This window comes from Geotrypetes seraphini, chromosome 1 (assembly GCF_902459505.1).
Source record: "Geotrypetes seraphini chromosome 1, aGeoSer1.1, whole genome shotgun sequence".
NCBI lineage: Eukaryota > Metazoa > Chordata > Amphibia > Gymnophiona > Dermophiidae > Geotrypetes > Geotrypetes seraphini.
The window spans coordinates 370,768,546-370,795,673 of NC_047084.1; the positions used below are offsets into that span (position 1 = coordinate 370,768,546).

Genomic DNA, 27,128 nt, shown 5'->3' on the forward strand with positions numbered 1-27,128 from the left:
ATGGTCACACTTGGGTAACTTAATTTTTCATTACATATTATGTTCTATGTTATGTTACTAATAAAAGTAGGAAAACTAAAAATTTTGAATGATATATATGTTACCTGTACAGTTAATAGTGCAATGTATGTAATAATTATTGTTCTTTTATTTGTATTGCACTGTTTTAGTTTGAAAATCAATAAAGAATTATAAAAAAAAAAAGTGCAATATGCCCACCTAAAGATAAAGGTAATGACTGCCATTTTAGTAATTTTTGTTTTGTATAATTCATCAAATCAGGAATATTGAATTTATATAAAAATTTAGAATTTACAGGAATATAAATCCCTAAATATTTAAATTTATCTTCCATCCAACGAAGTGGAAAGTTAGAACCCCAATGTAAACGTAGATTATCATTAGTAGACAAAGCTTCAGACTAGAGAATGACACGGTGACGGTTTACCCGCGGCCACCGCATTTAAGCCGCGGGTCACCGCCGAAAACGGGGAAGAAAACTAGCAGTCGCTGCGGTGACGGGGACAAGGCCATTCACCGACCGCGGAAACGGTGAACAGGTTTGTCCCCGCGGGCCAATGTACCCCCTTCTAGGAACCGCTATTTACCGCCCGACGCCCGATTCACCCCCCCAGCAGGACCGCTCGCACCCCCACCCCGAACGACCGCTCGCACGCGCTCCCACCCGCACCCGCGATCGGAGCAAGAGGGAGCCCAAGCCCTCTTGCCCGGCCGACTCCCCGACGTCCGATACATCCCCCCCCCGGCAGGACCACTCGCACCCCCACCCCGAAGGACCGCCGACTTCCCGACAATATCGGGCCAGAAGGGAGCCCAAACCCTCCTGGCCACGGCGACCCCCTAACCCCACCCCGCACTACATTATGGGCAGGAGGGATCCCAGGCCCTCCTGCCCTCGACGCAAACCCCCCTTCCCCCCCAACGACCGCCCCCCCCAAGAACCTCCGACCGCCCCCCCAGCCGACCCGCGACCCCCCTGGCGACCCCCACGACCCCCCCACCCCCCTTCCCCGTACCTTTGGTAGTTGGCCGGACAGACGGGAGCCAAACCCGCCTGTCCGGCAGGCAGCCAACGAAGGAATGAGGCCGGATTGGCCCATCCATCCTAAAGCTCCGCCTACTGGTGGGGCCTAAGGCGCGTGGGCCAATCAGAATAGGCCCTGGAGCCTTAGGTCCCACCTGGGGGCGCGGCCTGAGGCACATGGGCCCAACCCGACCATGTGCCTCAGGCCGCGCCCCCAGGTGGGACCTAAGGCTCCAGGGCCTATTCTGATTGGCCCACGCGCCTTAGGCCCCACCAGTAGGCGGAGCTTTAGGATGGATGGGCCAATCCGGCCTCATTCCTTCGTTGGCTGCCTGCCGGACAGGCGGTTTTGGCTCCCGTCTGTCCGGCCAACTACCAAAGGTACGGGGAAGGGGGGTGGGGGGGTCGTGGGGGTCGCCAGGGGGGTCGCGGGTCGGCTGGGGGGGGCGGTCCTTGGGGGGAGGGGGGTTTGCGTCGAGGGCAGGAGGGCTGCAGTGCAAACATAAGCCTTTCATTAAGACAATCCTGGTTCGCTTTTCCAAGTTAAAACAATTAGAAAAATATTTCTGGAGTGCTGTAATAAATTAAAATTAATAGTGCTCAGAACCCCCAAGGTAACTTCAGGCATCATTTTGAAGCTGGGGGGGGCGGTCGTTGGGGGGAGGGGGGTTTGCGTCGAGGGTAGGAGGGCCTGGGATCCCTCCTGCCCGTAATGTAGTGCGGGGTGGGGTTAGGGGGTCGCCGTGGCCAGGAGGATTTGGGCTCCCTCCTGGCCCGATATTGTTGGGGAGTCGGCGGTCCTTCGGGGGGAGGGATGTATCGGACGTCGGGGGGGGGGGGGCATCAGGCTTTCAGGATGGGGACAGACCTTCAAGGGGGGACAGTGCAGGGAAGTCAGGGAATTTATATTAATTAATTTTTTCTCTGCGTGTTTTGTTTTTGTATAGTTATTAACTAATATTTAACTAAGTTTTAAAGTTTTAAAGAATGTTTCCTTTATACGTAAATAAAGAAAAGTGAATGGGATTGCAGTGGCGGTGACGGGGCGGTGAATGGGGTGGCAGTGGCGGTGACGGGGCGGTGAAGAGGATGGTGAGACGGGGACGGGGCGGTGACGGGGATGGTGAGACGGGGACGGGGCGGGTGACGGGGATGGTGAGACGGGGCGGGGCGGTGACGGGGACCAATTTTTTCACCGTGTCATTCTCTACTTCAGACTTATCCATATTTAATTTAAAACCTGAAAAATCACCAAATTCAACAAAGTTTTCCAATAAAGATTTTAATGAAACCCTGGGATTAGGTAAATGCACCAAAATATCATCTGCAAAAGCCGCAATTTTAAAAGATGAAGACTTTATATCAACACCACTAATATCTAAGTTTGCAAGAATTTTGCGAATCAAAAAATCAAGTGTCATAACAAAAAGCAACGGAGACAAAGGACATCCTTGTCTTGTTCCCTGACCTAGTGTAAAAAATTATGAATAACCACCATTAATAAATATTCTAGCCTGTATATCTGAATATAAGGTTTTAATTGCATCTTGAAAGTAACCCGTAATACCATATTTGGATAATACTGCAAACAAAATTTCCCATTTAACCCTATCAAAAGCTTTCTCTGCATCAAAACTAATCAATAATGAAAGAATATTTTTATTACGTACCCATTCTAAAGAATATAAAATAGATCTAATATTCTTGACTGCTGTACGTCCTTTAACAAACCCTACTTGAGGTTAAGCAATCAAATTAGGCAAAAGCTTCGCCAACCTGTTAGCTAAAACCTTGGCCAATAATTTAGCCTCATAACAAAGCAAAAAAATCGGCCTATAAGATTCCACTTTATTAGGATCCTTACCACAATTTTGAAAAACAATTATTTGAGCCTGACTAAGCGATTCTGGTAGAATTTGTTCCTCAATCTGATTATTAAACATCAAAACTAAAGGTATTGCTATATTTTGTCACAAAATCTTTTAAAATTCAGCTCTATAACCATCTATGCCTGGAGCTTTGAACCGACTATATAAAAAATACAGCCACACCTCATGCGACTTGAACTACTGCCCATCGTATCTACTCACAAATGCCTCCCCTAAATTCAAAACCAGCCTCACGCAGTGGATACAAAGCACTCTCATAGAAGGCCAATTCCCACAAGATCTTGGAGAGATCATAATCACACCCATACTGAAAGACCAAAAAGGTCCTGTAGACACACCTACCAACTATAGACCTATCGCTTCGATCCCATTATATGTCAAGCTGATTGAAGGACTTGTGGCTCAATATCTCACCAGCTACCTAGCTGACCACAATATACTTCACTCATCTCAATCAGGATTTAGATCTTACCACAGCACGGAAACACTACTAGCAACACTACTGGACATAGCCCGACAACACCTCAGTAAAGGACACAGGATCCTAATTATCCAACTAGATCTTTCCGCCGCATTTGATCTAGTTGATCATACCATACTACTCCAGATACTTGATGCAATAGGAATCTCAGGAGTGGTTTACAACTGGTTCCAAGGATTCCTTAAAACAAGAACGTACAGAGTTAAGATAAACGATACGAAATCTAACACATGGTCAAATCCATGCGGAGTCCCGCAGGGATCTCCACTTTCACCCATTCTATTCAATCTCTACATCTCCTCCCTTGGTACTACTCTAGACAACCTAAATGTAACATCATTCAGCTACGCAGACGACATAACTATTCTCCTCCCCTTCGAAACCCATGACCACACCTCAACAGGACACCTGGAAACAATACTGGACGAAGTAGAAAAATGGATGACAAACCACAAATTAAAACTAAACTCGGACAAAAACCCATCCATAACAGACCTGGAAATTAAAGCAATCAAATACCCAATCCAAACCTCCCTCAAAATCCTGGGAGTGCTGATAGACAGATGCTGCACTATGCAGACTCAAATCAACAATACTACCCAAAAAGCATTCTTCACAATGCGCAACTTAAGAAAAATAAGGAAATTCTTCGACAAAGAACACTACAGGATCATTGTTCAATCCCTGGTACTAGGTCTTGTGGACTACTGCAATATCCTATATCTACCATGCCCTACAAACATGATCAAAAAACTACAGACCGTTCAGAACACAGCTTTCAGACTAATCTACTCCCTCGGAAAATATAACCACATCACCAACGCCTACCTAGACTCACATTGGCTACCGATTAGAGCCAGAATTCAATTCAAACTATACTGTCTAATCTTCAAAGTATTCAACGGTACTGCTCCTACCTATCTAAATGATCGCCTAAACCATAACCTTCCACCCAGAATAAGAAGAACACTGACACCATTCTCATACCCACCACTCAATGGCACTCATCGTAAAAAGCTTTATGATAACCTCTTAGCAACGCATGCAGCAAAACTCGAACCCTCCATCTCCAGATTGTTAACCTCAACATCCGACTACAAAGCATTCCGTAAAGAAATCAAAACGCTGCTATTCAAAAAGTATATACAATCTACCCAATCTTCCTCTCTTCTTCCACTTACACCGACCAGGTTTTGCTCACTCCCTGGCACCGTACCCTCAACCGACCAAAAAAAGGAAAAGACTATTGATATGTAATTGTAATGTAACCTGATTTATCTTCCAAAGTTACTATGTCCATTCTGTTATTAAGTCTATACCCTCAATCTGTTTTCTCCAATGTCATGTACCCTCCTGGAAATGTCCAGCTTTCTTCTTATGTAATCCGCTTTGAACCGCAAGGTACAAGCGGAATAAAAATCACTAATGTAATGTAATGTAATAATGGACTTTGTTGTATAGCCAATAATAACTCATCTTCCCCAATAGGACGATTTAAATCTGTTCGTTACACCTGTCCAATAAAAGGTAACTCTAAACTTCACAAATAAGTATGACTGGACAACCCTTTATCTTGACAAGGAACAAATAAAGAAGACTAATAATCCTGAAAAACTTTACCAATATCATTATCCTTCATAACATATTGACCCTCAATAGATTGAATTCGCGAAATACGTGTTGACAAATATTTACCCCCTCATTAAACGAGCCAATAATGCTCCTGGTTTATTACCATATTTATATAATTGGAATTGATATTTCACAGATTTAAAAGCTCTTTGATGGAGAAGCTCATTCAATTGAAGTTGTATAGCTAACAATTAAGCAGAATTCACTTCTGAAGAACATCTTGCATGAATACCTCTGATTTTTATATTAATTATTTTTCTAAACGCAAAATGTCTCTATCCGAGCTTTTTTCTTTTGACTAGAGTAAGCAATTATCTCCCCCCCTTAAAACTGCCTTTGCCGTTTCCCAAAATAAAGTAGGGGGTTTCCTTATGTTGTTCATTAGTAATTTAGTAATTATTCCAACAATCCAAAATATGTTTTTGAAATTTTACATCATGATATAAATCTAATGGAAATCTCCATTGAGGAAACCCAGAGAATCAGAAAGCAAAGATAGTGTAACCCATACAAAGGCATGATCTGAAATTTCTGTAGGACCAATACCAGAATATGGATTTTTGAAAACAGTATATCTGAACAAAGGAGATAATCAATCCTAAAATGAGTACTATGGGCTCTAGAACAATGAGTATAATCTCTATCTAATGGATGCATAACCCTCCAAATATCTAATAAATTCAAGGAATCACAAATCAAAGGAATTCCTTTAGTAAAGTCTAACCTATCTGTAGCACTTAGAACCGATTTATCAAATTTTGGATCTGTCACCCTATTAAAGTCTCCTCCAATTATAATAGGACAAGAATCCTGTTGTAAAAAATAATTTATAATTGTAGAGAAAAAATTTTTGTCATAAGAATTTGGAGCACATAAATTACAAAGCCACATATTAACCCCATTAATCCTAACTTTTGCAATTATAAAACGTCCTCCCAGATCAATATTAACTTGAATCTTTTCTACCACTAATTTTTTATGAAATAAAATAATAACCCCTGCCTTTCTATTAATGGCAGGAGCTTCAATATAAGCCCCAACCCACCAAGCAAGAAGTTTAGAATGCTCTTGTGCTGTTAAATGAATTTCTTGTTAAAAAAAACAAAACAAAAAACAATTGCAGCATGATGTCTATTTAAACTTTATAAAATCTTTTTCCTTTTTAGTGGAGAGGAAATACCCCCACATTCCATAAAATAAAATTCACGGTCATTATAAAAATTGACCAAAAATGAAAATATAAAAACCAAAAATATAACTCCAAATTAAAGATAGGAACTGTCCCAGCCCCCAGCCCCCATCTAAACCAAATAAAAATATACCACCTCCATAAATAGAAAGAAAAATAAAGATCTTTGTCAACTTCCATCCCAAATAACCTTCCCTCCCTTCCATTATCTCAAAATTCTTAATAAACCAAACCATACCCTCATATTTCCACCCCAATAACACCAATATAACCATAAAATCCAACCCACCCTTCTTTCCCAACCCCCCATATAAATCCCCTTTAAATTAAAACCCATACCATGACCAAAGACAAACATAATGTCCAGGATCAACCCTATGAACCATCACCCCTCCCCAAGCCCAACCTCCAAAGTTATATAGAATCAAACAATCTAAAGAATTTATACAAAAATATAACATTTGTAAAATGAATCCAATTAAAAATTTCTAATTAAAAATAAAATTAATTTGTCTTAAAATTTTTATACAGGTATTTTTGATTATAATTGAGACAAATCATTTTCACAAATAAATAAGGGAGGGGGTAATATTTTATATTATGATGATCAATTAAAGGATTTCAAGTGTATTTGAAAGCTTAATTGATAAATGTCAATATTGTACTTGATTTAAGATTTGAAATGAATAAAGATTTAAAAAAAAAAATTAAATTAAATTAATTATGGAAGAATATCATAAAATCAAATCAATTAAATAAATAAAAGATGATTATCCCTTAATAATTAATATAAATAAAAATAAAACATATATAAACAAGTAATATTATGAAATATAAATAATACATTAAGATACATATAATTAAATCTATATTTGAATTGTATTAATTATTCTAATCTTCAAGAATAACCTATGTATATAATTCATCACTATAATACCAACAATTCAAACATTCAACAATACTCAATCATACAATTCCTCATCATACCCCCAGTAAGCAATACAAGCACAATTCATCATCATACCTCAAACAAACTATATCTAGAATCCCAAAATCATACAAACCCTTATGTAAAAACAACAAATCAGGAGAATGTTTTAACAATTAAGAATAAAACTACAAAACTATTGTATAACAATAAGCATTTGAAACATCAAAAGGTATCTAAAAAGTAACTAAAACAAATCAAATAAATTCATTTTAAATTAAGAAAATTCAGATAATCACTAGACATAAAATTTATCAAAATTATGTGTTATACAAATTGCGCATTAAAATATGTGAGTAAAATCAAATTCATGTAACATGTAAAGAATTGCTAAACAACAGGAACCCCTTAAGGACTCTATGACCAATACTGTCCACACTTAATATCTAACAAAAAATTGGTCCGCTATCAATATACATTCAAAACTGGAAAAAAGATAGAAAAGGACAGAAACTATGCTATCCTTCAAAATGTGTGTGTGTTTAAACCATTTAATATTGTTTAGTTTGTTTGAATTTTGGCTGTGTGTTGATTTAATGGACATCAGTATGAGCCATATAAACGGTGCCCAATGTAAGGCTCTGGCAGTAACCTTGCGATGACTGGCATCATCCAGATGATATCTGGATAAGGATAACTGCCTCATACATCATATTTGTCCATGGCCAAAAAACAACAAATTACTGAAATGGAAAAACTAATGGTAAATAACCCAACTGTCCCTTTACAATCTTAAATCCGCGAGATATGGCATGTAAACTCCTAAGGATAAATTAAATAAGGTGTCTGTGACCAAAACTTGCTGTAATAAAAATGCAAAAATGTATAAAGGAAAGTGAAAAAATTTCTTTTTTTGAAAAGAGTGATGATAACTAAGGACTAATGTGACAAAAAATAAATAAAAAGGGTAGACACGCCCAAAAAAAGAAAAACAAAAAAATGAAGAGAGTGAGCAAGAGTCCAAGTATTCAAACAGTCATGCTAAAAGTTCATGCAGTGAGCTAAAAATAAACTAACAGTCAGTCCATAGATTGAATAAGGATCACTTGAACGATTCCAAATCACTGTATATCAAAGTCCAACTGTTTGTATAAAACGTTCAAAAAGAACATACATTCTGTGGGTCATAACAAGAATGCCCATGTGTCCCAATTTTAGAAAAGTAATAAATACTTAGCTTGCATTCACTGAATGTAGAAAATGCGGGTATTACTAGAGTCAAACACTACCCGCAGGAAATCTCCACTCAACAGAGCTCCGTTTCGTCCACCTTCGTCAGGAGCAAAGATCCTTGATAATCAGAATCAGACGACAAGCTTCCAATAAGGCTGTCGGAAAGGCGATGGTCAGACAATCAAAACCATCGACCTCTGTGCTGGAGCGGTCTCAAATGAAGCCACCACCTCATGAAGTAAAATCAAAAAATGGCGCCTCAGGAGAATAAGACGCCGCGGGAGTTCAAACTTGGCCACGCCCCCCCCATGAATACTGAGTGATGTCAGACCATTTTAAAGGGAAATGCCACGAAAATACCGATGAAACGCCAAAGACACTTAGAAGGTTACGTGGCAAAACATTTATCCACGTTTTCGTTAAGTCCCATGGGAGGAAAAGACTTCAATTGGAAAATCCAATAGTTCTCCCGTTGGAGCAGATACTGGCTACGATCCCCCTCATAGTTAGAAGAAATCTGTTCCAAAACTCCCCACCGAAGTTGGGAAAAATCATGATGGTAGGTATCGTTGTGAAGGACCATGGGAGCTGTCAGCTTTTTGGTGTTAAGGCAGCTTCGATGTTCAATTAAACGCGTTCTGATACTGCGAGTAGTGCATCCCACATAAATTAAGCCACATGGGCAGGAGATCACATACACCACAAACTGGGAATTACACGAAGTCATAGATTTCAGATAGTAAGATTGCTTCGTAGAGGGATGGACCCATTTATCGCCTCTAATAGACGTGCTACATACTGAACACTTCCCACACGGGGAATGCTGCCCTTTGCCCCGAGATCCTGGGGGTTTGATTTTAAAATCCGAGGAAGTCAGATGCTCGGATAGATTTTTTCCCCGAGTAAAAGCAATGCAGGGGTGCCCGTGAAACACTGGATGAAGCTGTAAAATATGCCAGTGAGCCCTGATACTTGCTGCTATTTGGGAAGATTGGATGGAATGGGATAGCACACAAATATGATTGGAGGGGGTCTCCCTTCTGTTGCCGACCAACATTAGGTCCCGGTTGGCGTGCCATGCCCTTAAAAAAGCTTTCCGCAGCACGTTCTTGGGGTACCCCCTGGCTGTAAATTTACTGTGCAGAATCTGAGCTTCCCTTTTGAAGTCTTGATCATTGGTGCATATCCGCCTTGCCCTTAAGAACTGCCCAATAGGTATGGCGGCCTTAAGCCGTTTGGGATGACAGCTTGAAAAGGACAGCAGGTTATTACGTTCAGTAGCTTTGTGGTGAACCTTGGTAAGTAATTGTCCATCTTCTAGGATGACATTAGTGTCCAAAAAGGTAATGTAATTTTTGTGATGAGTCATGGTGAATTTCAAGTAAACTGTAAGGGAGTTTAGCCAGGAAACAAAAGAGTGAAGCTGTTCAACAGAACCCATCCAGATGAAAAAAATATCATCAATAAACCGCATCCAACCAATCACCTGTTGGAAGCGGGTATTGATGTATATAGAATCCTCTTCAAAATGGGACATAAAGAGGTTGGCTATGCTGGGGGCCGCTGTAGTCCCCATTGCGACTCCCTGCAGTTGCTGGTAGAATTTATCGTCAAATCTGAAGTAGTTCCTGGTTAGAACTAAATGAGCTAGCTGCATGAGAAATTCCGTAGGGATCCTACCGGGAGGATCCCTCAAAGCAAGTGTCTTGGCTACAATGTCCAAAGCTAGCACCTGGGGAATGCTGGTGTAGAGAGCTACAACATCCAGGGTAACCAGTTGTATGTCTGTATGAGGTAAATGAAGATCTTGAAGTTTACCTAGGAAATCTGTGGTGTCTTTGATGTAAGACCTGGCTTTACCAACAAAAGGTTGAAGAAAAAAGTCCAGGAATTGAGACAACCCGCATTTTCTACATTCAGTGAATGCAAGCTAAGTATTTATTACTTTTCTAAAATTGGGACACATGGGCATTCTTGTTATGACCCACAGAATGTATGTTCTTTTTGAACGTTTTATACAAACAGTTGGACTTTGATATACAGTGATTTGGAATCGTTCAAGTGATCCTTATTCAATCTATGGACTGACTGTTAGTTTATTTTTAGCTCACTGCATGAACTTTTAGCATGACTGTTTGAATACTTGGACTCTTGCTCACTCTCTTCATTTTTTTGTTTTTCTTTTTTTTGGGCGTGTCTACCCTTTTTATTTATTTTTCAAACGTGTTATTTTGTCACATTAGTCCTTAGTTATCATCACTCTTTTCAAAAAAAGAAATTTTTTCACTTTCCTTTATACATTTTTGCATTTTTATTACAGCAAGTTTTGGTCACAGACACCTTATTTAATTTATCCTTAGGAGTTTACATGCCATATCTCGCGGATTTAAGATTGTAAAGGGACAGTTGGGTTATTTACCATTAGTTTTTCCATTTCAGTAATTTGTTGTTTTTTGGCCATGGACAAATATGATGTATGAGGCAGTTATCCTTATCCAGATATCATCTGGATGATGCCAGTCATCGCAAGGTTACTGCCAGAGCCTTACATTGGGCACCGTTTATATGGCTCATACTGATGTCCATTAAATCAACACACAGCCAAAATTCAAACAAACTAAACAATATTAAATGGTTTAAACACACACACATTTTGAAGGATAGCATAGTTTCTGTCCTTTTCTATCTTTTTTCCAGTTTTGAATGTATATTGATAGCGGACCAATTTTTTGTTAGATATTACATGTAAAGAATGACATAAAATCTTTAACCAGAAAAATAAATAATATAACTCATCTAAGTATCATATCCTAAAATACTCAAAATGCAAAGAAATTAAACATCAGTTTAACACACAAAGCAATTGGAATGATTACTGGTTTAGACTTTGACTATTGGACAAGTAAATCTGAAACAAATAACCTTATTTTATTCAATCTCATCAATAGTTAATCCACTTAATGAACCTTATGGAGACACCTCTAATTGAGAATCATGCATCCCCTATTATTCAAGCAAAGTTATTAAAAAATTTAACTTCAACTATTCTCTAATTTTTTTTTTAATGATGTTCAAATATATTGTTTCCAGCCATCAAATCTTGTTTAATTACTCAAAGAACTTATTATATTTGTTCAATATTTACTATTTGTCCTCATCACTAAAGTAACCCTAAAGTTATTCAACTTCAATATTAGCCTTCAAATTAAATATAAAATATTCTAATGAGAAAGATGGCCGCGTCGAGTCAGACGCGCTGAGCTGCTCACCTCGGGCTTGCTCATAAACTGAATTTCTTCACAATTGAACTCCGAAGGGTTCTTGATTACTTACAATATGCCCAGGAGAAGAGGACGGAGCGCTGCTGCTGTCTTGCGGCGTCCCAAGGTTCCCTCTCTGGGCAACATTGAGCGGCTCATGAGGCGAGTCCAGGAAGTTTCGCGGGCGTCGGAAGGCGGCCCGCTGAGGACACAGGGAGGCGAACCCGTAGTTGTTCCTCTAGGGCACGGAAGCCCCGATGCAAGGGAGTCGCCCCCACACTCTCAGGTCGCCAGTTCTCCCAGGGGTGGGGAAACCCCGGAGTTGGAGGTGTTCTCTCCCTTAGAGGCAAGTGTAAATCCGGGAGAAGGTTTGGAGGTTGGGGCTCAAGTTCAAGGAGCCCTAACCAATTTACCTGAAGAGAATCCAGCTTTACAAGGGGGTGGAATCCAAGAGAAGGCTCTGAAGATTCTTTACAGAATGGTGAGCACTTTACTAATTTACAAGCCTCAATTTCTTTGGTAAAACCTGAAGTTGTAACCTTAGAATCACTATGGGATTTAATGGCTGGTTTTGTTAAGTTTACTACGCCTAAATTTCAATATTTGGAAGGGAAAATTACAGAACATACAAAAGAATTTAAAGATCTAAGAAAAGAACTGTCTGATTCAGATAAAACTATTCAGAAAATTGAAAAGGAATTAATTACATCAAAACAGCTTCAAGAGACTTTAATTAAAGACAATACTAACTTGAGAAGGAAAGTTGAAATGTTTGAGAATAATTCTCGTAGTAATAATTTAAGGTTAATTAACTTTCCTAAATTAGAAATGGTAAATCCAAGAGAAATGCTTAAGAGATACTTGATGGAAATTTTGGAAGTATCAGAAGAAATGTTACCACCATTCTCACGTGTCTAATATTTGCCAATTAAAGTTTCTGTAAATCAACAAAAAGAATTGGCCCAACAAACTTTAAATGTTTCAGAATTATTGGAGACATCTGATAAAGACTTGGCATCACCAGCAACTTTGATTCTAACTGTGGCGCTTCCGTTAGATAAAACATGTTTATTAAGACTTTACTTTAAAAATAGACAAAAAAATTTTCTTGGTTGTAAAGTACAGATGTTTCCTGATCTTACAAGGGAGACACAGAAACGTCGCCGTGAATTTCTTCTTCTGAAACCTGGGGTTACTTCTTTGGGGGCAACCTTTTATTTGAGACATCCATGTAAATGTATAGTGTGTTACCGTTCTGTTAAATATGTATTCTTTGAACCATCTCAATTGACAACTTTTGTAGCTACGTCTCGTTTGGATGGAGAATCATCTGAACCCTAATATAATTAAGAAACTTTATTTCTCAGTGCTTCTGCTTTGAATATCTTGCAAAAATAACTTCTATAATTTTAATGTTTCGCTAATTTAAAATCTTGGTTCCTTTAGGAGGACTTGAGCTTAAATAGTTAAATAATAATGTTTTCTTATTGGATGTTTAATTTCTTTATAATTATTTTGATATTATGACTATTGCTTTCTGTACAAGTGTTTAGCTTGATTTAAATTGAAAATTAATAAAGAAATAAAAAAAAAAAAAATGATTCTAATGAGTTCAAGGAATACACATTGTCCCACTACAATTCATCCTCTGCTTTGATTTTCCAGCCAACAACTATGTTATTGCAGCCAGAGATCCGTTTCTGGATCTGTTATAAGATTTCTAGATCCCCAGACCAAGGACAAAATAAGTATCTATAACCTTTAGTTGCTTATGGCTGGCAAAGACAAGTATAAAAAGGTTCTTGTGAAGGAGGTGTTGGAAACCTGCTTGAGGCTGAATGAGATCAATATTGCACAGCAGTGTAGCTGCCAAGAAAATCTGTCATTCTCTATTTCGGTCTTAGTTTAGACTCTTAGCAAACAAACCAGGTGAACTGGATAGATGAAAACTTGTAGCATGGCAATCTTACTACTAAGGCAATGGCCTGCATTATCTGTCTACTTCCTGTAATTGACAGTATGGAGTGAGTCTGATACAGTTACAGAGTCAAAGCAGTGGCTGCGGTGTTTTCAAATTCTGGAATTGGATCTAGATGTGGGGCAAAGAATGAGGTCACATAAAAAAAGGTTCTAGATGTATATGGTAGTGCTGCCCGATTCAGGAAAAAAAAATTTTGATTCGATTCAATTCGATTCAGCCTATTGAATTGGTTTTTCGATTCGATTCGATTTTCCTGCCCAATTGGGTGTTTTTTTTTAAACATCCAGGTGGGTTTATTTTACAGCCTTTTCACCCCCTTTGCCTTCTCCTAACCACACTGGTGCTGTGGTGTAAACAAAATAAACAAACAAAAAGACTCTTCCTCTCTCTGTTAAATCCTAGCTCACGTTTGCGGTCTAACAGAGCTCTGGCAGGATACACATTTCAAATCTGACTTATTGTAATCACAAAACAGAAAATAAAATTAGTTTTTCTACCTTTTGTTGTCTGGTCATTATTCAAATTTTGTTGGTCTCAGGCTCTGGTTGTCTTCTGATAACTTGCTTGCCAGGGTCTCCTTCTTTCTTCTTTCTCCTGCTAACCATCCATCTTCCATCTCTGTCCTCCCCTTCCGTTTCTCTTCCCTCCCCAGGAGGTCTGGCATCTTTCCTTTTTTTCATCTCCCTCCACAGATCCACCTTTTCTTAATTACCCTTTCATCCAGCATCTCTCCTTCCTTCCCCATCACCCCAGGGTCCACAATCTCTCCCTTTCTTTTCCCAACTACCCTCCTATCCAGTATCTCTATCCCCCCTCCAACTTCTCTCCCTTTCTGTTCCTTCCCTCCCTAAATCCCATTGTCCATCATCTCCCTCTCTCCCTCTCCTCTATTTTCAGACCCATTTCTTCCTCCCCCAAATCCAGCATATGCACATCTCTTTGAACCCCCGCTTCTCTCCCTCTGTGTACTTCTACACCAGGGCCCCCCTCCCCTGAAGGTCTGTCCCCCCTTGAAGGTCTGTCCCCCCTGAAGGCCTGCACCCCACCCCTAAAGGCCTGTACCACCATCTCTGAAGGCCTGTTTCCCCCTTGAAGGCTTGCCCCTCCTTAAAGGTCTGCATCCCACCCCTGAAGGCCTGCCTGTCCCCCCCTAAAGGTCTGCCCCCCCCCCCTTGAAGACCTATCCCACCCCTGAAGGCTTGCCTGTCCCCCCCCTTGAAGACCTGTCCCCCCCTTTGAAGGCCTGCCTCCCCTCTTGAAAACTTGTCCCCCCTTGAAGGCCTATCCCACCCCTGAAGGCCTGCCTATCCTCCCCTTGAAGACCTGTCCACCTCCCTTTGAAGGCCTGCCTGCCTGTCCCACCCCGAAGGACTGCTCACTCCCTCCCCCCCGGTGTCTGGCTTCCACCCCCCTAGCCTTCCGCTTCCCCCCCTGGCCTCCCCGCACTGTTTACCTTCCAGGAACATCCTACAAACAAGATCGCGGTGTTAGCGATCTTAGTACCGCTTCGGAGCTGGTTCCTCCATCGCGGACCTGCCCCTCCTCCTGATGTCAGAGGAGGGGCGGGACCACGACGGAGGAAACAGCTCCGAAGCAATAGTAAGATCGCTGACACCGCAATCTTGTTTGCAGGCTGTTCCGGCTGGAAGGTAAACAGTGCGGGGAGGCCGGGGGGGGGAAGCGGAAGGCCAGGGGGGTGCAAGCCGGACGCCGGGGGGGAAGCCGACAGCAGCACTTCCTGACTGACCCTCCCCCCTCGCCCTCTAAAGCAGGTGCGGCACCACCAACAAAGTGGTGATATGCTTATGGTTTGAGTGGTGGTGATTGTTAGTGAAGTGATTTGAGTGGTTGTGTGTGTTTGTGTATAGAATTTGCAGTATCGGTGCTTCACTTTTTGCTGTAGTTTGAATACATGAGTGGTATTATTTATATTTCAGTGTTTGCATGTTGGACAGTGTAAGCACTTGCACTTTAGCAGTTGTACTTTATTCCATTTGTATTTTTCGGAATCATTGACTTTTTTAGTTAGAATTTGCTGCTTTTAGTGATAGAAATTTCATGCACTGGCACTTTTTGCAAATCTAGATCTCATTCACAGCATTCTATTTATTTATTTTAGGGCTTGCATATTTGCACAATTTTTCATGTCTTGTTTTGCATATATTATTAATATATTTATTTAGTAAGGAACCTTTTTTAGATGTTATTTATTAAGTGTATTATATGTTAGGCACAATTTGCTAATGTTTGCTAATGTTCATGTATGTATTTATTATGGATTAGATTCATGTATATGCAAGTCAGTAACCAATATTTGCACAATTTACTCATCTCTTATTTATTGTATATTTATTTATTTATTGGTTTAGTCTTTCAAGGGTTATGTGTTGTTATGTCCTTATTCATCCTTTCTCCTGAGGGTTAAGTCTCCAATTGTTCTTTTAGAATTTCAATTATTTGGTTCATGGGGGGTGACTATGGACTACATGATGTATGAGGCATTTCTCATCTAAGACTTATGTCTGGTGCTAGTCACCTTTGAGATTTTGCCTGAGCCAGAGGTTCCCAGATTATCTATGGTGGGCTCATACTGATGTCCTTGTCACCACCCCGACACACATATATATATATTTATATATATAGGTTTCTGGAGAACAATTATTTTGTCAGACTTTCGCCCAGGTCTAAGGAGGTTTAGCCAATTCTTTTTGTAGTATTATTCAGGCCTATTGGCTATATATTTACGGTTCTCTTTATAGCTGTATTGGTAAATATTACCCAAAATAGAGTAAAACATAAAAAAAGTAAAAATAAAAATATGAATTCATAAATTATGAAAATCAACAATCATGTTTGCTTCTTCTTCTTTTAAAATATTATGTAAATTGATGAATTTAAGTGCTTCAGACGGGATTGAAAAAAAAATTGTTGTTTGCCCATATAATTTAATATTAATTTTGCCGGATACAATAAAGCAAATGGGATTTTTGCTTTAGCAAAACTTGTACAAATTGAAGAAAAGGCTTTTCTTTGGGATCCCACAACACTTGAATAATCTTGAAAGCATAAGATGCGATGTGATTGATATTCCAATAACTTGCCAGATCTAACTACTCTCATAATCAGTTCTTTGTGATAATAACTTAGCAGGCATAAAAAGACCACACGAGGGCGCTGATTTACCTCTCTTCTAGCCCCTAATCTATGATCTCTTTCAACTCTCAAGGGGCCGGCCATCTGAAACAGATCAAGTTGGGAAGTAATCCAGGACTCCAAAAATCCTCTTTATCTGGAATAGATTCTGGTAAGCTAATTAGCCTCAAATTTCTTCTTCTACTTCTGTTTTCCAGATCATCTACCTTCTCTTCTAAATTTTTAACTATTTTTGTAAGTCTCTGATTTTGTGTTGTAATTGCAGCTACTTCCGTTTCCAGCACTACTATCTGTTGTCCAATCGCCGCCATATCCTGAATCAAACCAGCAGCACTATCCCCCACTTCATTAATTTTATCCAATAAAGGTTTTAATTTTAGATCTAGGGAGGCCTCAACCGTAGCAGAAATCTCCACCATGATCTCTGCCGTTGTCCAAGTATTACCCGACTGAGCCAGTTGAACTGATATAGAAGGCAAAACAGCATCCATCGCCATTTTGCCTTCACCTCCTCTGAATTTTTCTTTTTCTTTCCTCACGGATTTTGAAGTCATAATTTCACCTTTTTTTTTTTTTTTTTAATATTTTTATTAAAAGATCATTGCACAAGAGAGAATACAAAACTCAACCAAGAGAGAGAACAGCAAAATACAAACTTCAAGGGCTGCTTTCTCAAAGTAAAGTATTTAAATTGAAAATCCCGCTGTCAGAATCAATTCTGAAGAGGTTTTTTAAAAAGATTATTAGTTGGGCTTGGAAGGCCGCGGAGGAGCCGAAACGATTAGCAACCGTTCAGCATCATAGCGTGTGCGATCCCCCCTTGAGTATTTTAATTTTATTGGATTATAAAACTGTCCTGCGATGACACTAAATTATTCAAAGTTGTTAAAACTTATGCAGACTGAAAAATTACAGACCGAGCATAGGAAATTGGGAGACTAACCATCCGAATGGCAGAATTTAATGTGCCCCTTCCATGTCTGCCCTCTCTCTCTGCCCCTGCCATCCACTGTCCGTCCCCTCCCCGTTCCATATGGCATTTTCCTTCTTTCTATGCTCCTTCCATAAACTGTCTATCTTGTGCCCCTTCTCTCCTTTGTACATGATTCATTTCAGCTCTGCCACCTCTCCATTTTTCTCTGTCACCACCCTCTCCCCTATGCTCTGGCATCTCTCTCTTCTCCTTTCCTTCCCACTCCACGATCTGGCATCTGTCTCCTTCTCTTCCACATCTCTCTCCTTTCCTTTTATCTCTCCCTTCCCATTCATGCGCTATCTCCTCCTTCCTTTTCCCTTGGCCTGGCATACCTTCCTCCTTCCCTCCATGTCTTGGCATATCTCCCTCCCTCTCTTCCTCCATGCCCTGGCATCTCTTCCTCCCTCCCTTCACTCCAAGCCCTGGCAACTCCTTTCATTCTTTCCTTTCCCTCCAGTTGGGTGCAGCAATTCTCTCCCCCTCTGCTCCCTTTCCTCCTTCTGTCACCCCGTCCCCGGTTGGCAGTGCAGCCCCTAAGTGGGTGCTCCAAGGCCTGGCGTCATGAACTTCTTCAGGCAACAGCAGCATTCACAATTTGCTGCTGTTGCTGGCTTCTCTGTTGGGTCCTGCCTTCATGGAAACAGGAAGTAGGCAGGACTCAGCAGAGAGGAAGGCCCGAAGCCGGCAACAGCAGCTAACTGTAAACGCTATTGCTGCCCCAAAGAAGTTAATGATGCCAGGCCTTGGAGCACCCAGGGCAGACCGCCTCTATCCCTGTAGCCGAGGCCCCTCTGAAAAGGAACATTTAGCTCTCCCTCCCATGTGAACCCTGACGACCCACCCTGAGACGACCGACAAACCTCCCTCCAGCACTCGTCGGCAGCTGCAGCACTCTAAACAGGCTGCTTTGCAGTTTGCGGCCTTCTGCAAGTGATTCCCTCTGCCACGTCACTAATGATGTCATCAGTGATGCTGTAGAGGGAATCACCAGTAGAAGGCCACGAACTGCGAAGCAGCCTGTTTTGAGTGCTGTGGCTGCCGACGAGTGCTGGAGGAAGGTTTGTCGGTCGTCTCGGGAGAGAGGGTTGATGGGGAGAGCCTGAGACGATGATGCTGGGGGGGGCCCTGGGACAATGTTGCTGGGGGAGGGCCCGGGACAATGATGCTATGGGGGGGAGGGGAGGGCCCCGGGCAATGACTCTGCTGCGAATCCAGCAAAGGTGAGGGAGATGCCCAAACGGCCCTAAAGCACCGCACCGGCGGGCCCCCCTGAGCATTTTGGGCCCTATCCTTTAATCCAGCTCTGACAGAGCCGTTCTCACAAACTGCCCTGAAACTTTCCCTCTGCGGCAATCTGCCCTGTCAGAAACGGGAAGTTGCAGCAGAGGGAAAACTTTGGGACAGCTGCTGGCAGCTTGTGAGAAAAGCTGCTGTGTTAGAGCCCTTCTGTGCAGGAAAATTTTGGCTACTAGCAGAGCCACATTCAAGTGGCTAAAGAGCCGCATGCAGCTTGCGAGCCGCGGTTTGCCGACCACTGTCCTAGACAAATTTGTCTCTTTATGCAAATTTGGGACCCGTATATTCAAAAACTCACCTAGAGCATGAAGTTTTATTCTTAATTATTTACACTGAAGTTTTTGACGCATTTATTGTATCCCAAGACCTAGCAGTCTTTGTCACCTTCCATCCTGGGGGGGAGGGGGATAGGGGTCAGTCATATGAAAATTTTTGGAGGATTGATAGTATTTCATAGAAATATGGTATGGAGTTCTTAGAGTTGTGAAATTATTTGTAATGAATATTTTTGCATTATATAATTGCATATTTACTTTCTTCCTTCAATAAAAATTCTTGAACATAAAAAGGCAACCTTAAGTTTTGAGAATCTGGCCCCTAGTTCCTTGTTTGTTATAAATATCCGTGGCTGGTATGTTACTTGAGCTTCATGTCATGTTTCACATTTTCTCAAAACAGCAAAAGGAATTGACCTTATTCTCTCCACAAAACAGAAAAACAAAGAACTTGTAAAGAACTGATGTCCAAGTTGATGGCTTTATTAAAACAAATAAATCGTCCCCATAAATACATCTAGGTTCCGACCCGAGATGTATTTATGTGGATGATTTATTTGTTTTAATAAAGCCATCATGTTTCACATTTTTACATCTGCAAATGTTATTTCTCTCTTAATGATAGGGTTACCATATGGCTCCAGAAAAAAGTGGACGGATTGAGACATCCGGGTTTTACTTCCATTGCTTTCAATGGAAGTAAGACCCAGATATCTCAATCCGTCCTCTTTTTTTCTGGAGCCATATGGTAACCGTACTTAATGATAGTGGCCGCTGTATTCTATTAATTCACTGCAATGCTGTGGATTTGCTAAGGGTTTCCTTGGTAATGTCATTGACTTCAGCAGCACCAATCGTGGGGTGTCAGAGCAACTCTTAGCATATCTGTGCAGTGCCTTAAATTGCCAGTGTGTTCAACACTACACAATGAGCCCTTCTCCCTTTATTCTTCTTCTCCCCAATTCTCAGGTTCTACAATACTCATTTTGATTTTGGTTATCTACTTGTTCTGTTATAGGTTTCATGTTTTAGTTTCTGGGCTGTACTGTATATGTTTTTATTTCATGGGGAATTGAATGGAGATAGCCTTTTTGGGGTATGTGTGAAATGTTTTATCTAGTTTAGATCTTCTGCATTTTTCTCTTAGAGGACACTGTTGTTTACTTGCTTAGTATCTGTGCACCGAAAATTGATTGCCCCTTTCAAGCATTCTATTCTCTGCTTGAACACCATTGGGCAGTGATCCAGGAACTAACTGCTTAATAAGGTGCTGGGCAGCAAAGCTAGTTTGTCTATTTTCTCTTTTCAGTGGCACACTTATCATAAGCTAAGACTGTGCAAGTCAACATTTGTTCTGAGAAATAGCAAATATGAAAAGGGCATTGTATTTATTTTGGAAAGCATGCATGGAACCCCTAAGCTCTTCCTGGCACACTGTGATTTACTTAGCAGTACAGAAACAATTTTGTAAACAGTCAGATTAATAATAAAAACTTCCTCATCCTACACATGCTTGTGAGACAGAACAAGTTCCTTTAGCAACCGAAATGCAGTTGTAAAATGTCAGGACTGAAGTATTGCCCAGCAGATGTCAGCAAGCTGGAATGCCCATAGAGACATACATGGTTCAGAGAAACATCCTCAATCCCCGATTCTGCTATGTTTGACCATCTTTTAAAAATCCCTTTTCCACCTTCCATCTTTGGCCCAACATTCAGAATGCCTAGGTAGTACAAGGAGAGCACAGTAGTTGTGATCCTGGGCAAGTCACCTAATCCTCCATTGTCCCAGGTACATTAGACTATAAAACCAATAGGAGGAAATATTTTTTCACTCGGAGAATAGTTAAGCTCTGGAACGGATTGCCAGAGGTTGTGGTAAGAGTGGATAGCGTAGTTGGTTTTAAGAAAAGTTTGGACAATTTCCTGGAGGAAAAGTCCATAGTCTATTATTGAGAAAGACATGGGGGAAACCACTGCTTGCCCTGGATCGGTAGCATAGAATGTTGCTATTCCTTGGGTTTTAGCCAGGTACTAGTGACCTGGATTGGCCACCGTGAGAATGGGCTACTGGGCTTGATGGACCATTGGTCTGACCCAGTAAGGCTATTCTTATGTTCTTATCCAATTGTTCAAGTTTTGTTCCCTTCAGTTGACTCCCTGTCACATTACTCTCTTCTAAGGTCAAATCACTCTGTAGTTCCCTACCTTCTACCTCCTTATACGAGGGGGTGCTGAAAAGATCTCAGCTCAACCAAGACGAGAATGATGTGGATATGGTTCAATCAATGATCTAAACCAATGTCAAAACAGAATTTTGTTTCAGCAAATTGGCGCTTGACGAAATAAGATTAAAAACTCTTTTCAGCTACAGCGGCAAAATAATGCTCTGAATTTATGAAGTTGGTTGGTTGGGCTGAGAACTTTTCAGCACCCGCTAGTATGGTTCTTTTACATCCTGCACCATACTCTCTACATTGCATGATCTCACGTGTATACCTACATCTGCATGGAATGCATTTCCCTTGTTTTCTGTGCTTGAGGTATCCATGATACTCAAATCATGAAACACACTACATGCTTGCTTGACAAGTTGCTGTCTAACCATCTACGGTTAACTACTCGGGGATTTTGCCCTAGAATATCTCAAATGATTTGTCAAAAAGTCTTTCTACTGGATGTGTTCGTCCATGAAGAGGGTTGTTGTTAGATCCCCTTCTCAAGAATTGTTCCGATTCCTCTGTTACAAAACAATTATTGCCCAGTATCACATCTTTTGATGTTTTGTTTCTAAAATTGCTGAAAAATTGTACTTGATCAGCTCCTCTCCCAAATTGACCAACTTTTTATACTTTATCTGCGCCAAAAAGGCTTTCAATCCCATCATAGCATCGAGACTATTGTTAAAGCATTTCTGAGTGAGCTTCATTCCTATGTTGATGCTGGAGATGTTATCCTTGTACTCTTACTCGATCTCTCTGCTGAATTCACTCTTGCTGATCACTCAGTTCTGATTGCCCTTTTGTACCATAAGCCATTGTGGCACCATCCTTAATTGGTTTTCCTCATTCTTTGTTACCACTTCTACCACTACATCATCTGAACTATCTCCTTCTTATAGTGCTCCCCAAGGTTCCATTTGGCTGATCCTAATACTCAATATCTAACTGAGCCCATTGGCAATCTCAATCCAAGAATTCAATCTAAAATTCTTTTTTTATACTTACGTTTTGTTAATTTTTCCTACATCCCCAGTTTTCTCAAAACCTGGGTCCATTATAAGCCTGTCTTACTGCCCTAGGAAGGAGAAGGAAGGTTGAAGGAACACAAGTTAGTCCTGAATCCTAGGAAGACAACCACCTGCTGAACTACAGGCAGTCATCCTAAACCAGTGTTTCTCAACTTGTTCAAGCCAAGTACCCCTTAAGTCTAAGAAATAACAACCGAGTACCCTGCCCAAGCTCTGCCCTAGGCCAGCCCAAGCTCCGCCCCAGACCCCACTCCCATAATAATAATAATAATAATAATAATTGTAATGCAATTTCTTCCATTCATTTTTCATATACATACAATATAATATTATTAACAATACATAATGGTAACCACAAAATTAAACTACACAAAGCACACTGTACACAGAGAAAATGTTACATATCAGTTAAGCTACAAGACATTGCTGTTGAAAGAACTGATCATTTATGAACCCGATATCAAGCAACCTATTGTAGGCAGTTTCACTGTCTTTTGAAGAGTTTACTCCATTTGAATACCAATTATTGGGTCTCCTGAAGCAGTCCTTGAAACGGGGCCACATCAGGACCCCTCAGTCATGTTTAAGATTATAAGTTTACAAGTTTTATTTAAAATTTGATAAATCGCTTAATCGTACTTCAAAAATTTATAACATTCAGGGGGTACCATATATCAGACGTACAAAAGACGCACAGGACTTACCGTACCAAAAGGAGAGGAGGGGATGAAAAACAATATTGGATAGGAAAAAAGACAAATAGGGGGAGGACAACAGGATGGGTAAGAAGAAGACCAAAGAAAACAGAGAGAAAGGAAGCCATTGGAAACGATGGAAAGAAATTAGATTAAAGAAAAAGAGAGTAAAAGGAGGAAGATTAACTCTGCAGGAAGGAGAAATGTTGAATAAAATGATGAAGGCCTGACTTAACGAGCTAAAGATCAAAGGCATCTTTAAAAAAAAGCATTTTAAGTTGCTCTTAAATCTATCCAGTGTTCTTCTCTTAAGTGGATTGAAAGAGAATTTCATGTTTGTGCCGTGACTGAGAAGATGTACTGATGGTGAGTATTAATAATTTTAAGAGAAGGGACTGTCAATTAAAAGCAAATTGGACACGATCTTGAATGAAGGGAATCTTCAGGATCCCAGTCAGCATGGATTCACCAAGGGTAGGTCCTGCCAATCCAATCTCATCAGCTTCTTTGACTGGGTAACAAGAAAGTTGGACTTGGGAGAGTCTTTGGACGTCGTATACCTGGACTTCAGTAAAGCTTTTGACAGTGTCCCACACTGCAGGCTGCTACGCAAGATGGAATCGATGGGATTAGGAGAGACACTAACTGCATGGGTCAATGATTGGCTGAGTGGCAGACTTCAGAGGGTGATGGTTAATGGTACCCTCTCTAAAACATCGGAGGTGACCAGTGGAGTGCCGCAGGGCTCAGTCCTGGGTCCACTCCTTTTCAACATATTCATAGGGGATCTGACTCAAGGGCTTCAAGGTAAAATAACACTGTTCGCCGATGACGCCAAACTATGTAATATAGTAAGTGAATGCAGTTTACAGAATTATATGGCGCAGGACCTGCTTACATTGGAAAGTTGGTCCTCAACCTGGCAGCTAGGCTTCAATGCTAAGAAATGTAAGCTCATGCACCTCGGAAGCGGAAATCCATGCAGGACATACTTCTTGAACGGAGAAACTTTAACTAGGACTTCAGCAGAATGAGATTTAGGAGTAATCATCAGTGCAGACATGAAAACTGCCAATCAAGTGGAGAAGGCTTCATCTAAACAAGGCAGATATTGGGTTGTATCAATAGAAGTTTTGTCAGCCGAAAGCCTGAAGTCATAATGCCGTTGTACAGGGCCATGGTGAGACCTCATCTGGAGTACTGTGTGCAATTCTGGAGGCCACATTACAGTAAAGATGTGCGCAGAATTGAATCGGTTCAGCGGACGGCCATCAGGATGATCTCGGGGCTCAAGGGTCTCTCGTACGAAGAGAGACTGAACAAATTGCAGCTCTACACTCTCGAGGAACGTAGGGAGAGGGGAGACATGATCGAAACATTTAAGTACCTCACGGGACGTGTCGAAGTGGAAGATGATATTTTCTTTCTCAAGGGATTCTCGGCCACAAGAGGACACCCGCTCAAACTCAGGGGCGGAAAATTTCATGGCAACACCAAAAAGTATTTCTTCACAGAGAGAGTGGTTGATCATTGGAACAAGCTTCCAGTGCAGGTGATCGAGGCAGACAGCGTGTCAGACTTTAAGAATAAATGGGATACCCATGTGGGATCCCTACGAGGGTCAAGATAAGGAAATTGGGTCATTAGGGCATAGACAGGGGGTGGGTAAGCAGAGTGGGCAGACTTGATGGGTTGTAGCCCTTTTCTGCCGTCATCTTCTATGTTTCTATGAATGGATTTGGTGCAATCTGTAAAAGGTTGATTTAACTATACTGCTGATGTAATCATGGTATGACAGTTTATGATCGAAAATGATACCTAATATTTTAATAGATATTACTGATTCAAGTGTGTTGCCTTTAAGTGAAATGGGTGAATCAAATTTTAGATAAGTGACGTTCCTATGAATTAAGACTTGCTGCTGGCTTGTTATTATGCCGATGTTAAGGCATAATTTTGTGTATCAGACAACGAAGAGAATCACACTATAAGTAATTTCACATTTATAAAAGAATTACACACAAAAAATTGAAAATCACTATATGCAATGACTGGATAGTAAGCTCCGTGAGGGGGGGGGGGGCTCACACTCCCCATTAGAGCATCGTTTCTCTGAGCGTATGGGAGTGAAATCAAATTTTTTTCATATAGAACATCACAAACACAATAGGAGTGAGCTTATCATTTTGATATATTTGGTATACAAAAATATACCATTTCTATCCCTCCTTTTGTTAACTTTAGTACCCTGTCCTTTTTAGTTGACTAGGTCTGCATTAACTTTCAACTTTTTTCCATTTTTCTGCTGTCTTCTCAAAATCTACTTTTCCATGTCTTGCCTTCCCTTCCTATCTCTCTCCTCTCCCATGGTCTGGAATCTCTCTTTCCTTCCCTCCATGTTTCCATGGTCTGCAATCTTTCTCCTTCCCTCCCTCCTCCCAGTGGTCCGATATCTCTCTCCTTCCTTTTACCCCTCCCTACAGTCTGCCATCTATCTCTCTCCTTCCCACCCTTTCCTCTGATCTGACATCTCTCTCCCCTCCAACCCCTCGCAGATCTCTGAACCTCTCATTCCTCCCTCTCCTGCCCATTCCCCCAACTCAAGGCCAAGGTTCTCTCCCCTGTCCAGGCCCTGCCCCTTTAATCTCCCTCTCAACTAGAGGTCTGCTTGAGAACAGGGATTGCGGGAATCCCGTGGGTCCCAAGGGACTCCCGCGAGGATCCCACCTTCCTTCCCTGTACCCTCTTCCTCCTTTGGTTGTCTAGTGTAGGCCGGAACAGGAGGGATCCCTCCTGTCTCTCGTCTGATACTAACAATTTTTAACCCCTCCCCCGCTTACCTTTTTTCGCATCCCTGGTGGTCCATCTATGGTAGAGGCAGGAGCGAACTTTCTGCACTCCTGCCCTGTGCTGAGCCCCTCCTTGCAATCTCACAGCCCACCTGGGCGGACATGCAGGACCAAGCTTTGAGCTCCTGCCCGGCCCTGCACCGCTCCCTGAATGGCTACTGCAGATCTGTTCATGTCATGCTTTGAGGAACAGTGGATCTCTTGCTCAACATTTGTTCAGTTTGTATCACTGATTGCAATTTATAGATGATATTTTTTTTTCTTTTGAATGGGACCTCAAGGTGATGCTCATTGAGCCAAATCAAACAAGTACAATTTGAGATGACATGTAGCATCAGAGAAATATCCTTTTTAGGATGTGCTTATACTTCGAGGTGACAAAGAATTGAGGACCGCAGTAGACAGAAAAAGCACAGATAGAAACATTTCTTTACTTTGGTAGCTTTCATCTCTTACATCTTAAACAAAACTTTTTCCACTATCGAAAGATGACACTGGAGGATTTTAAGAAACAAGCTAAAGACCTTACTAAGAGATTGCTTGAAAGAAGATATCCCCCTTCAGTGCCTAGACATGTTTATAAGAGAGCATTATATGCTAATCCTGATCTTAAGGGACATCAAAAGTGGGCCATCCAAGGAGGGGGAATGGGTGGGAAAGGAAAAATACATTAATAAATTTGATTTTCAAATCCTGCATGTAATTTCATATGTGTGGCTGACCCACTGATGTTACAGTTTAAGGGGCAAATTTTATAAACAGCATCCTGATTATAGGCAGTGGTAGGTGTCCTACCGCTATCTAACCAGCCAATTGGGATGCATTATTTTCTAAAAAAAACCAAACAAGCCAACCCAAACCCCCCAAGCAGGCAGTCTATTCTGTAGGCATCTGTCGCGGGTACAGGGAGGTGCTTAGAGATGCTTAAGCTCGCCCAAGGTTGGTTGTGGAAGTAGTTTCACCTGGAAGTGGCCTTGGGCGAGCTTAAGCAGCCCTA

The 27,128-nt window shown here is 41.1% G+C and overlaps 1 protein-coding gene across 3 annotated transcripts in view; it reads left to right on the forward strand.

Annotated features, from left to right (window-relative positions):
- Positions 1 to 27,128, forward strand: part of THEGL (theg spermatid protein like) — a 105,756-nt gene that overhangs the window by 74,717 nt on the left and 3,911 nt on the right. For all 3 annotated transcript variants that reach the window (XR_004539412.1, XR_004539408.1, XM_033944125.1), the window contains exon 6: positions 16,865 to 16,942. Coding sequence is in view for 1 of the 3 variants with exons in the window: in XM_033944125.1 (XP_033800016.1) it covers positions 16,865 to 16,901 (37 nt within the window). In the remaining 2 variants the exon portion in view is untranslated. The remainder of the gene's footprint in view (positions 1 to 16,864; positions 16,943 to 27,128) is intronic.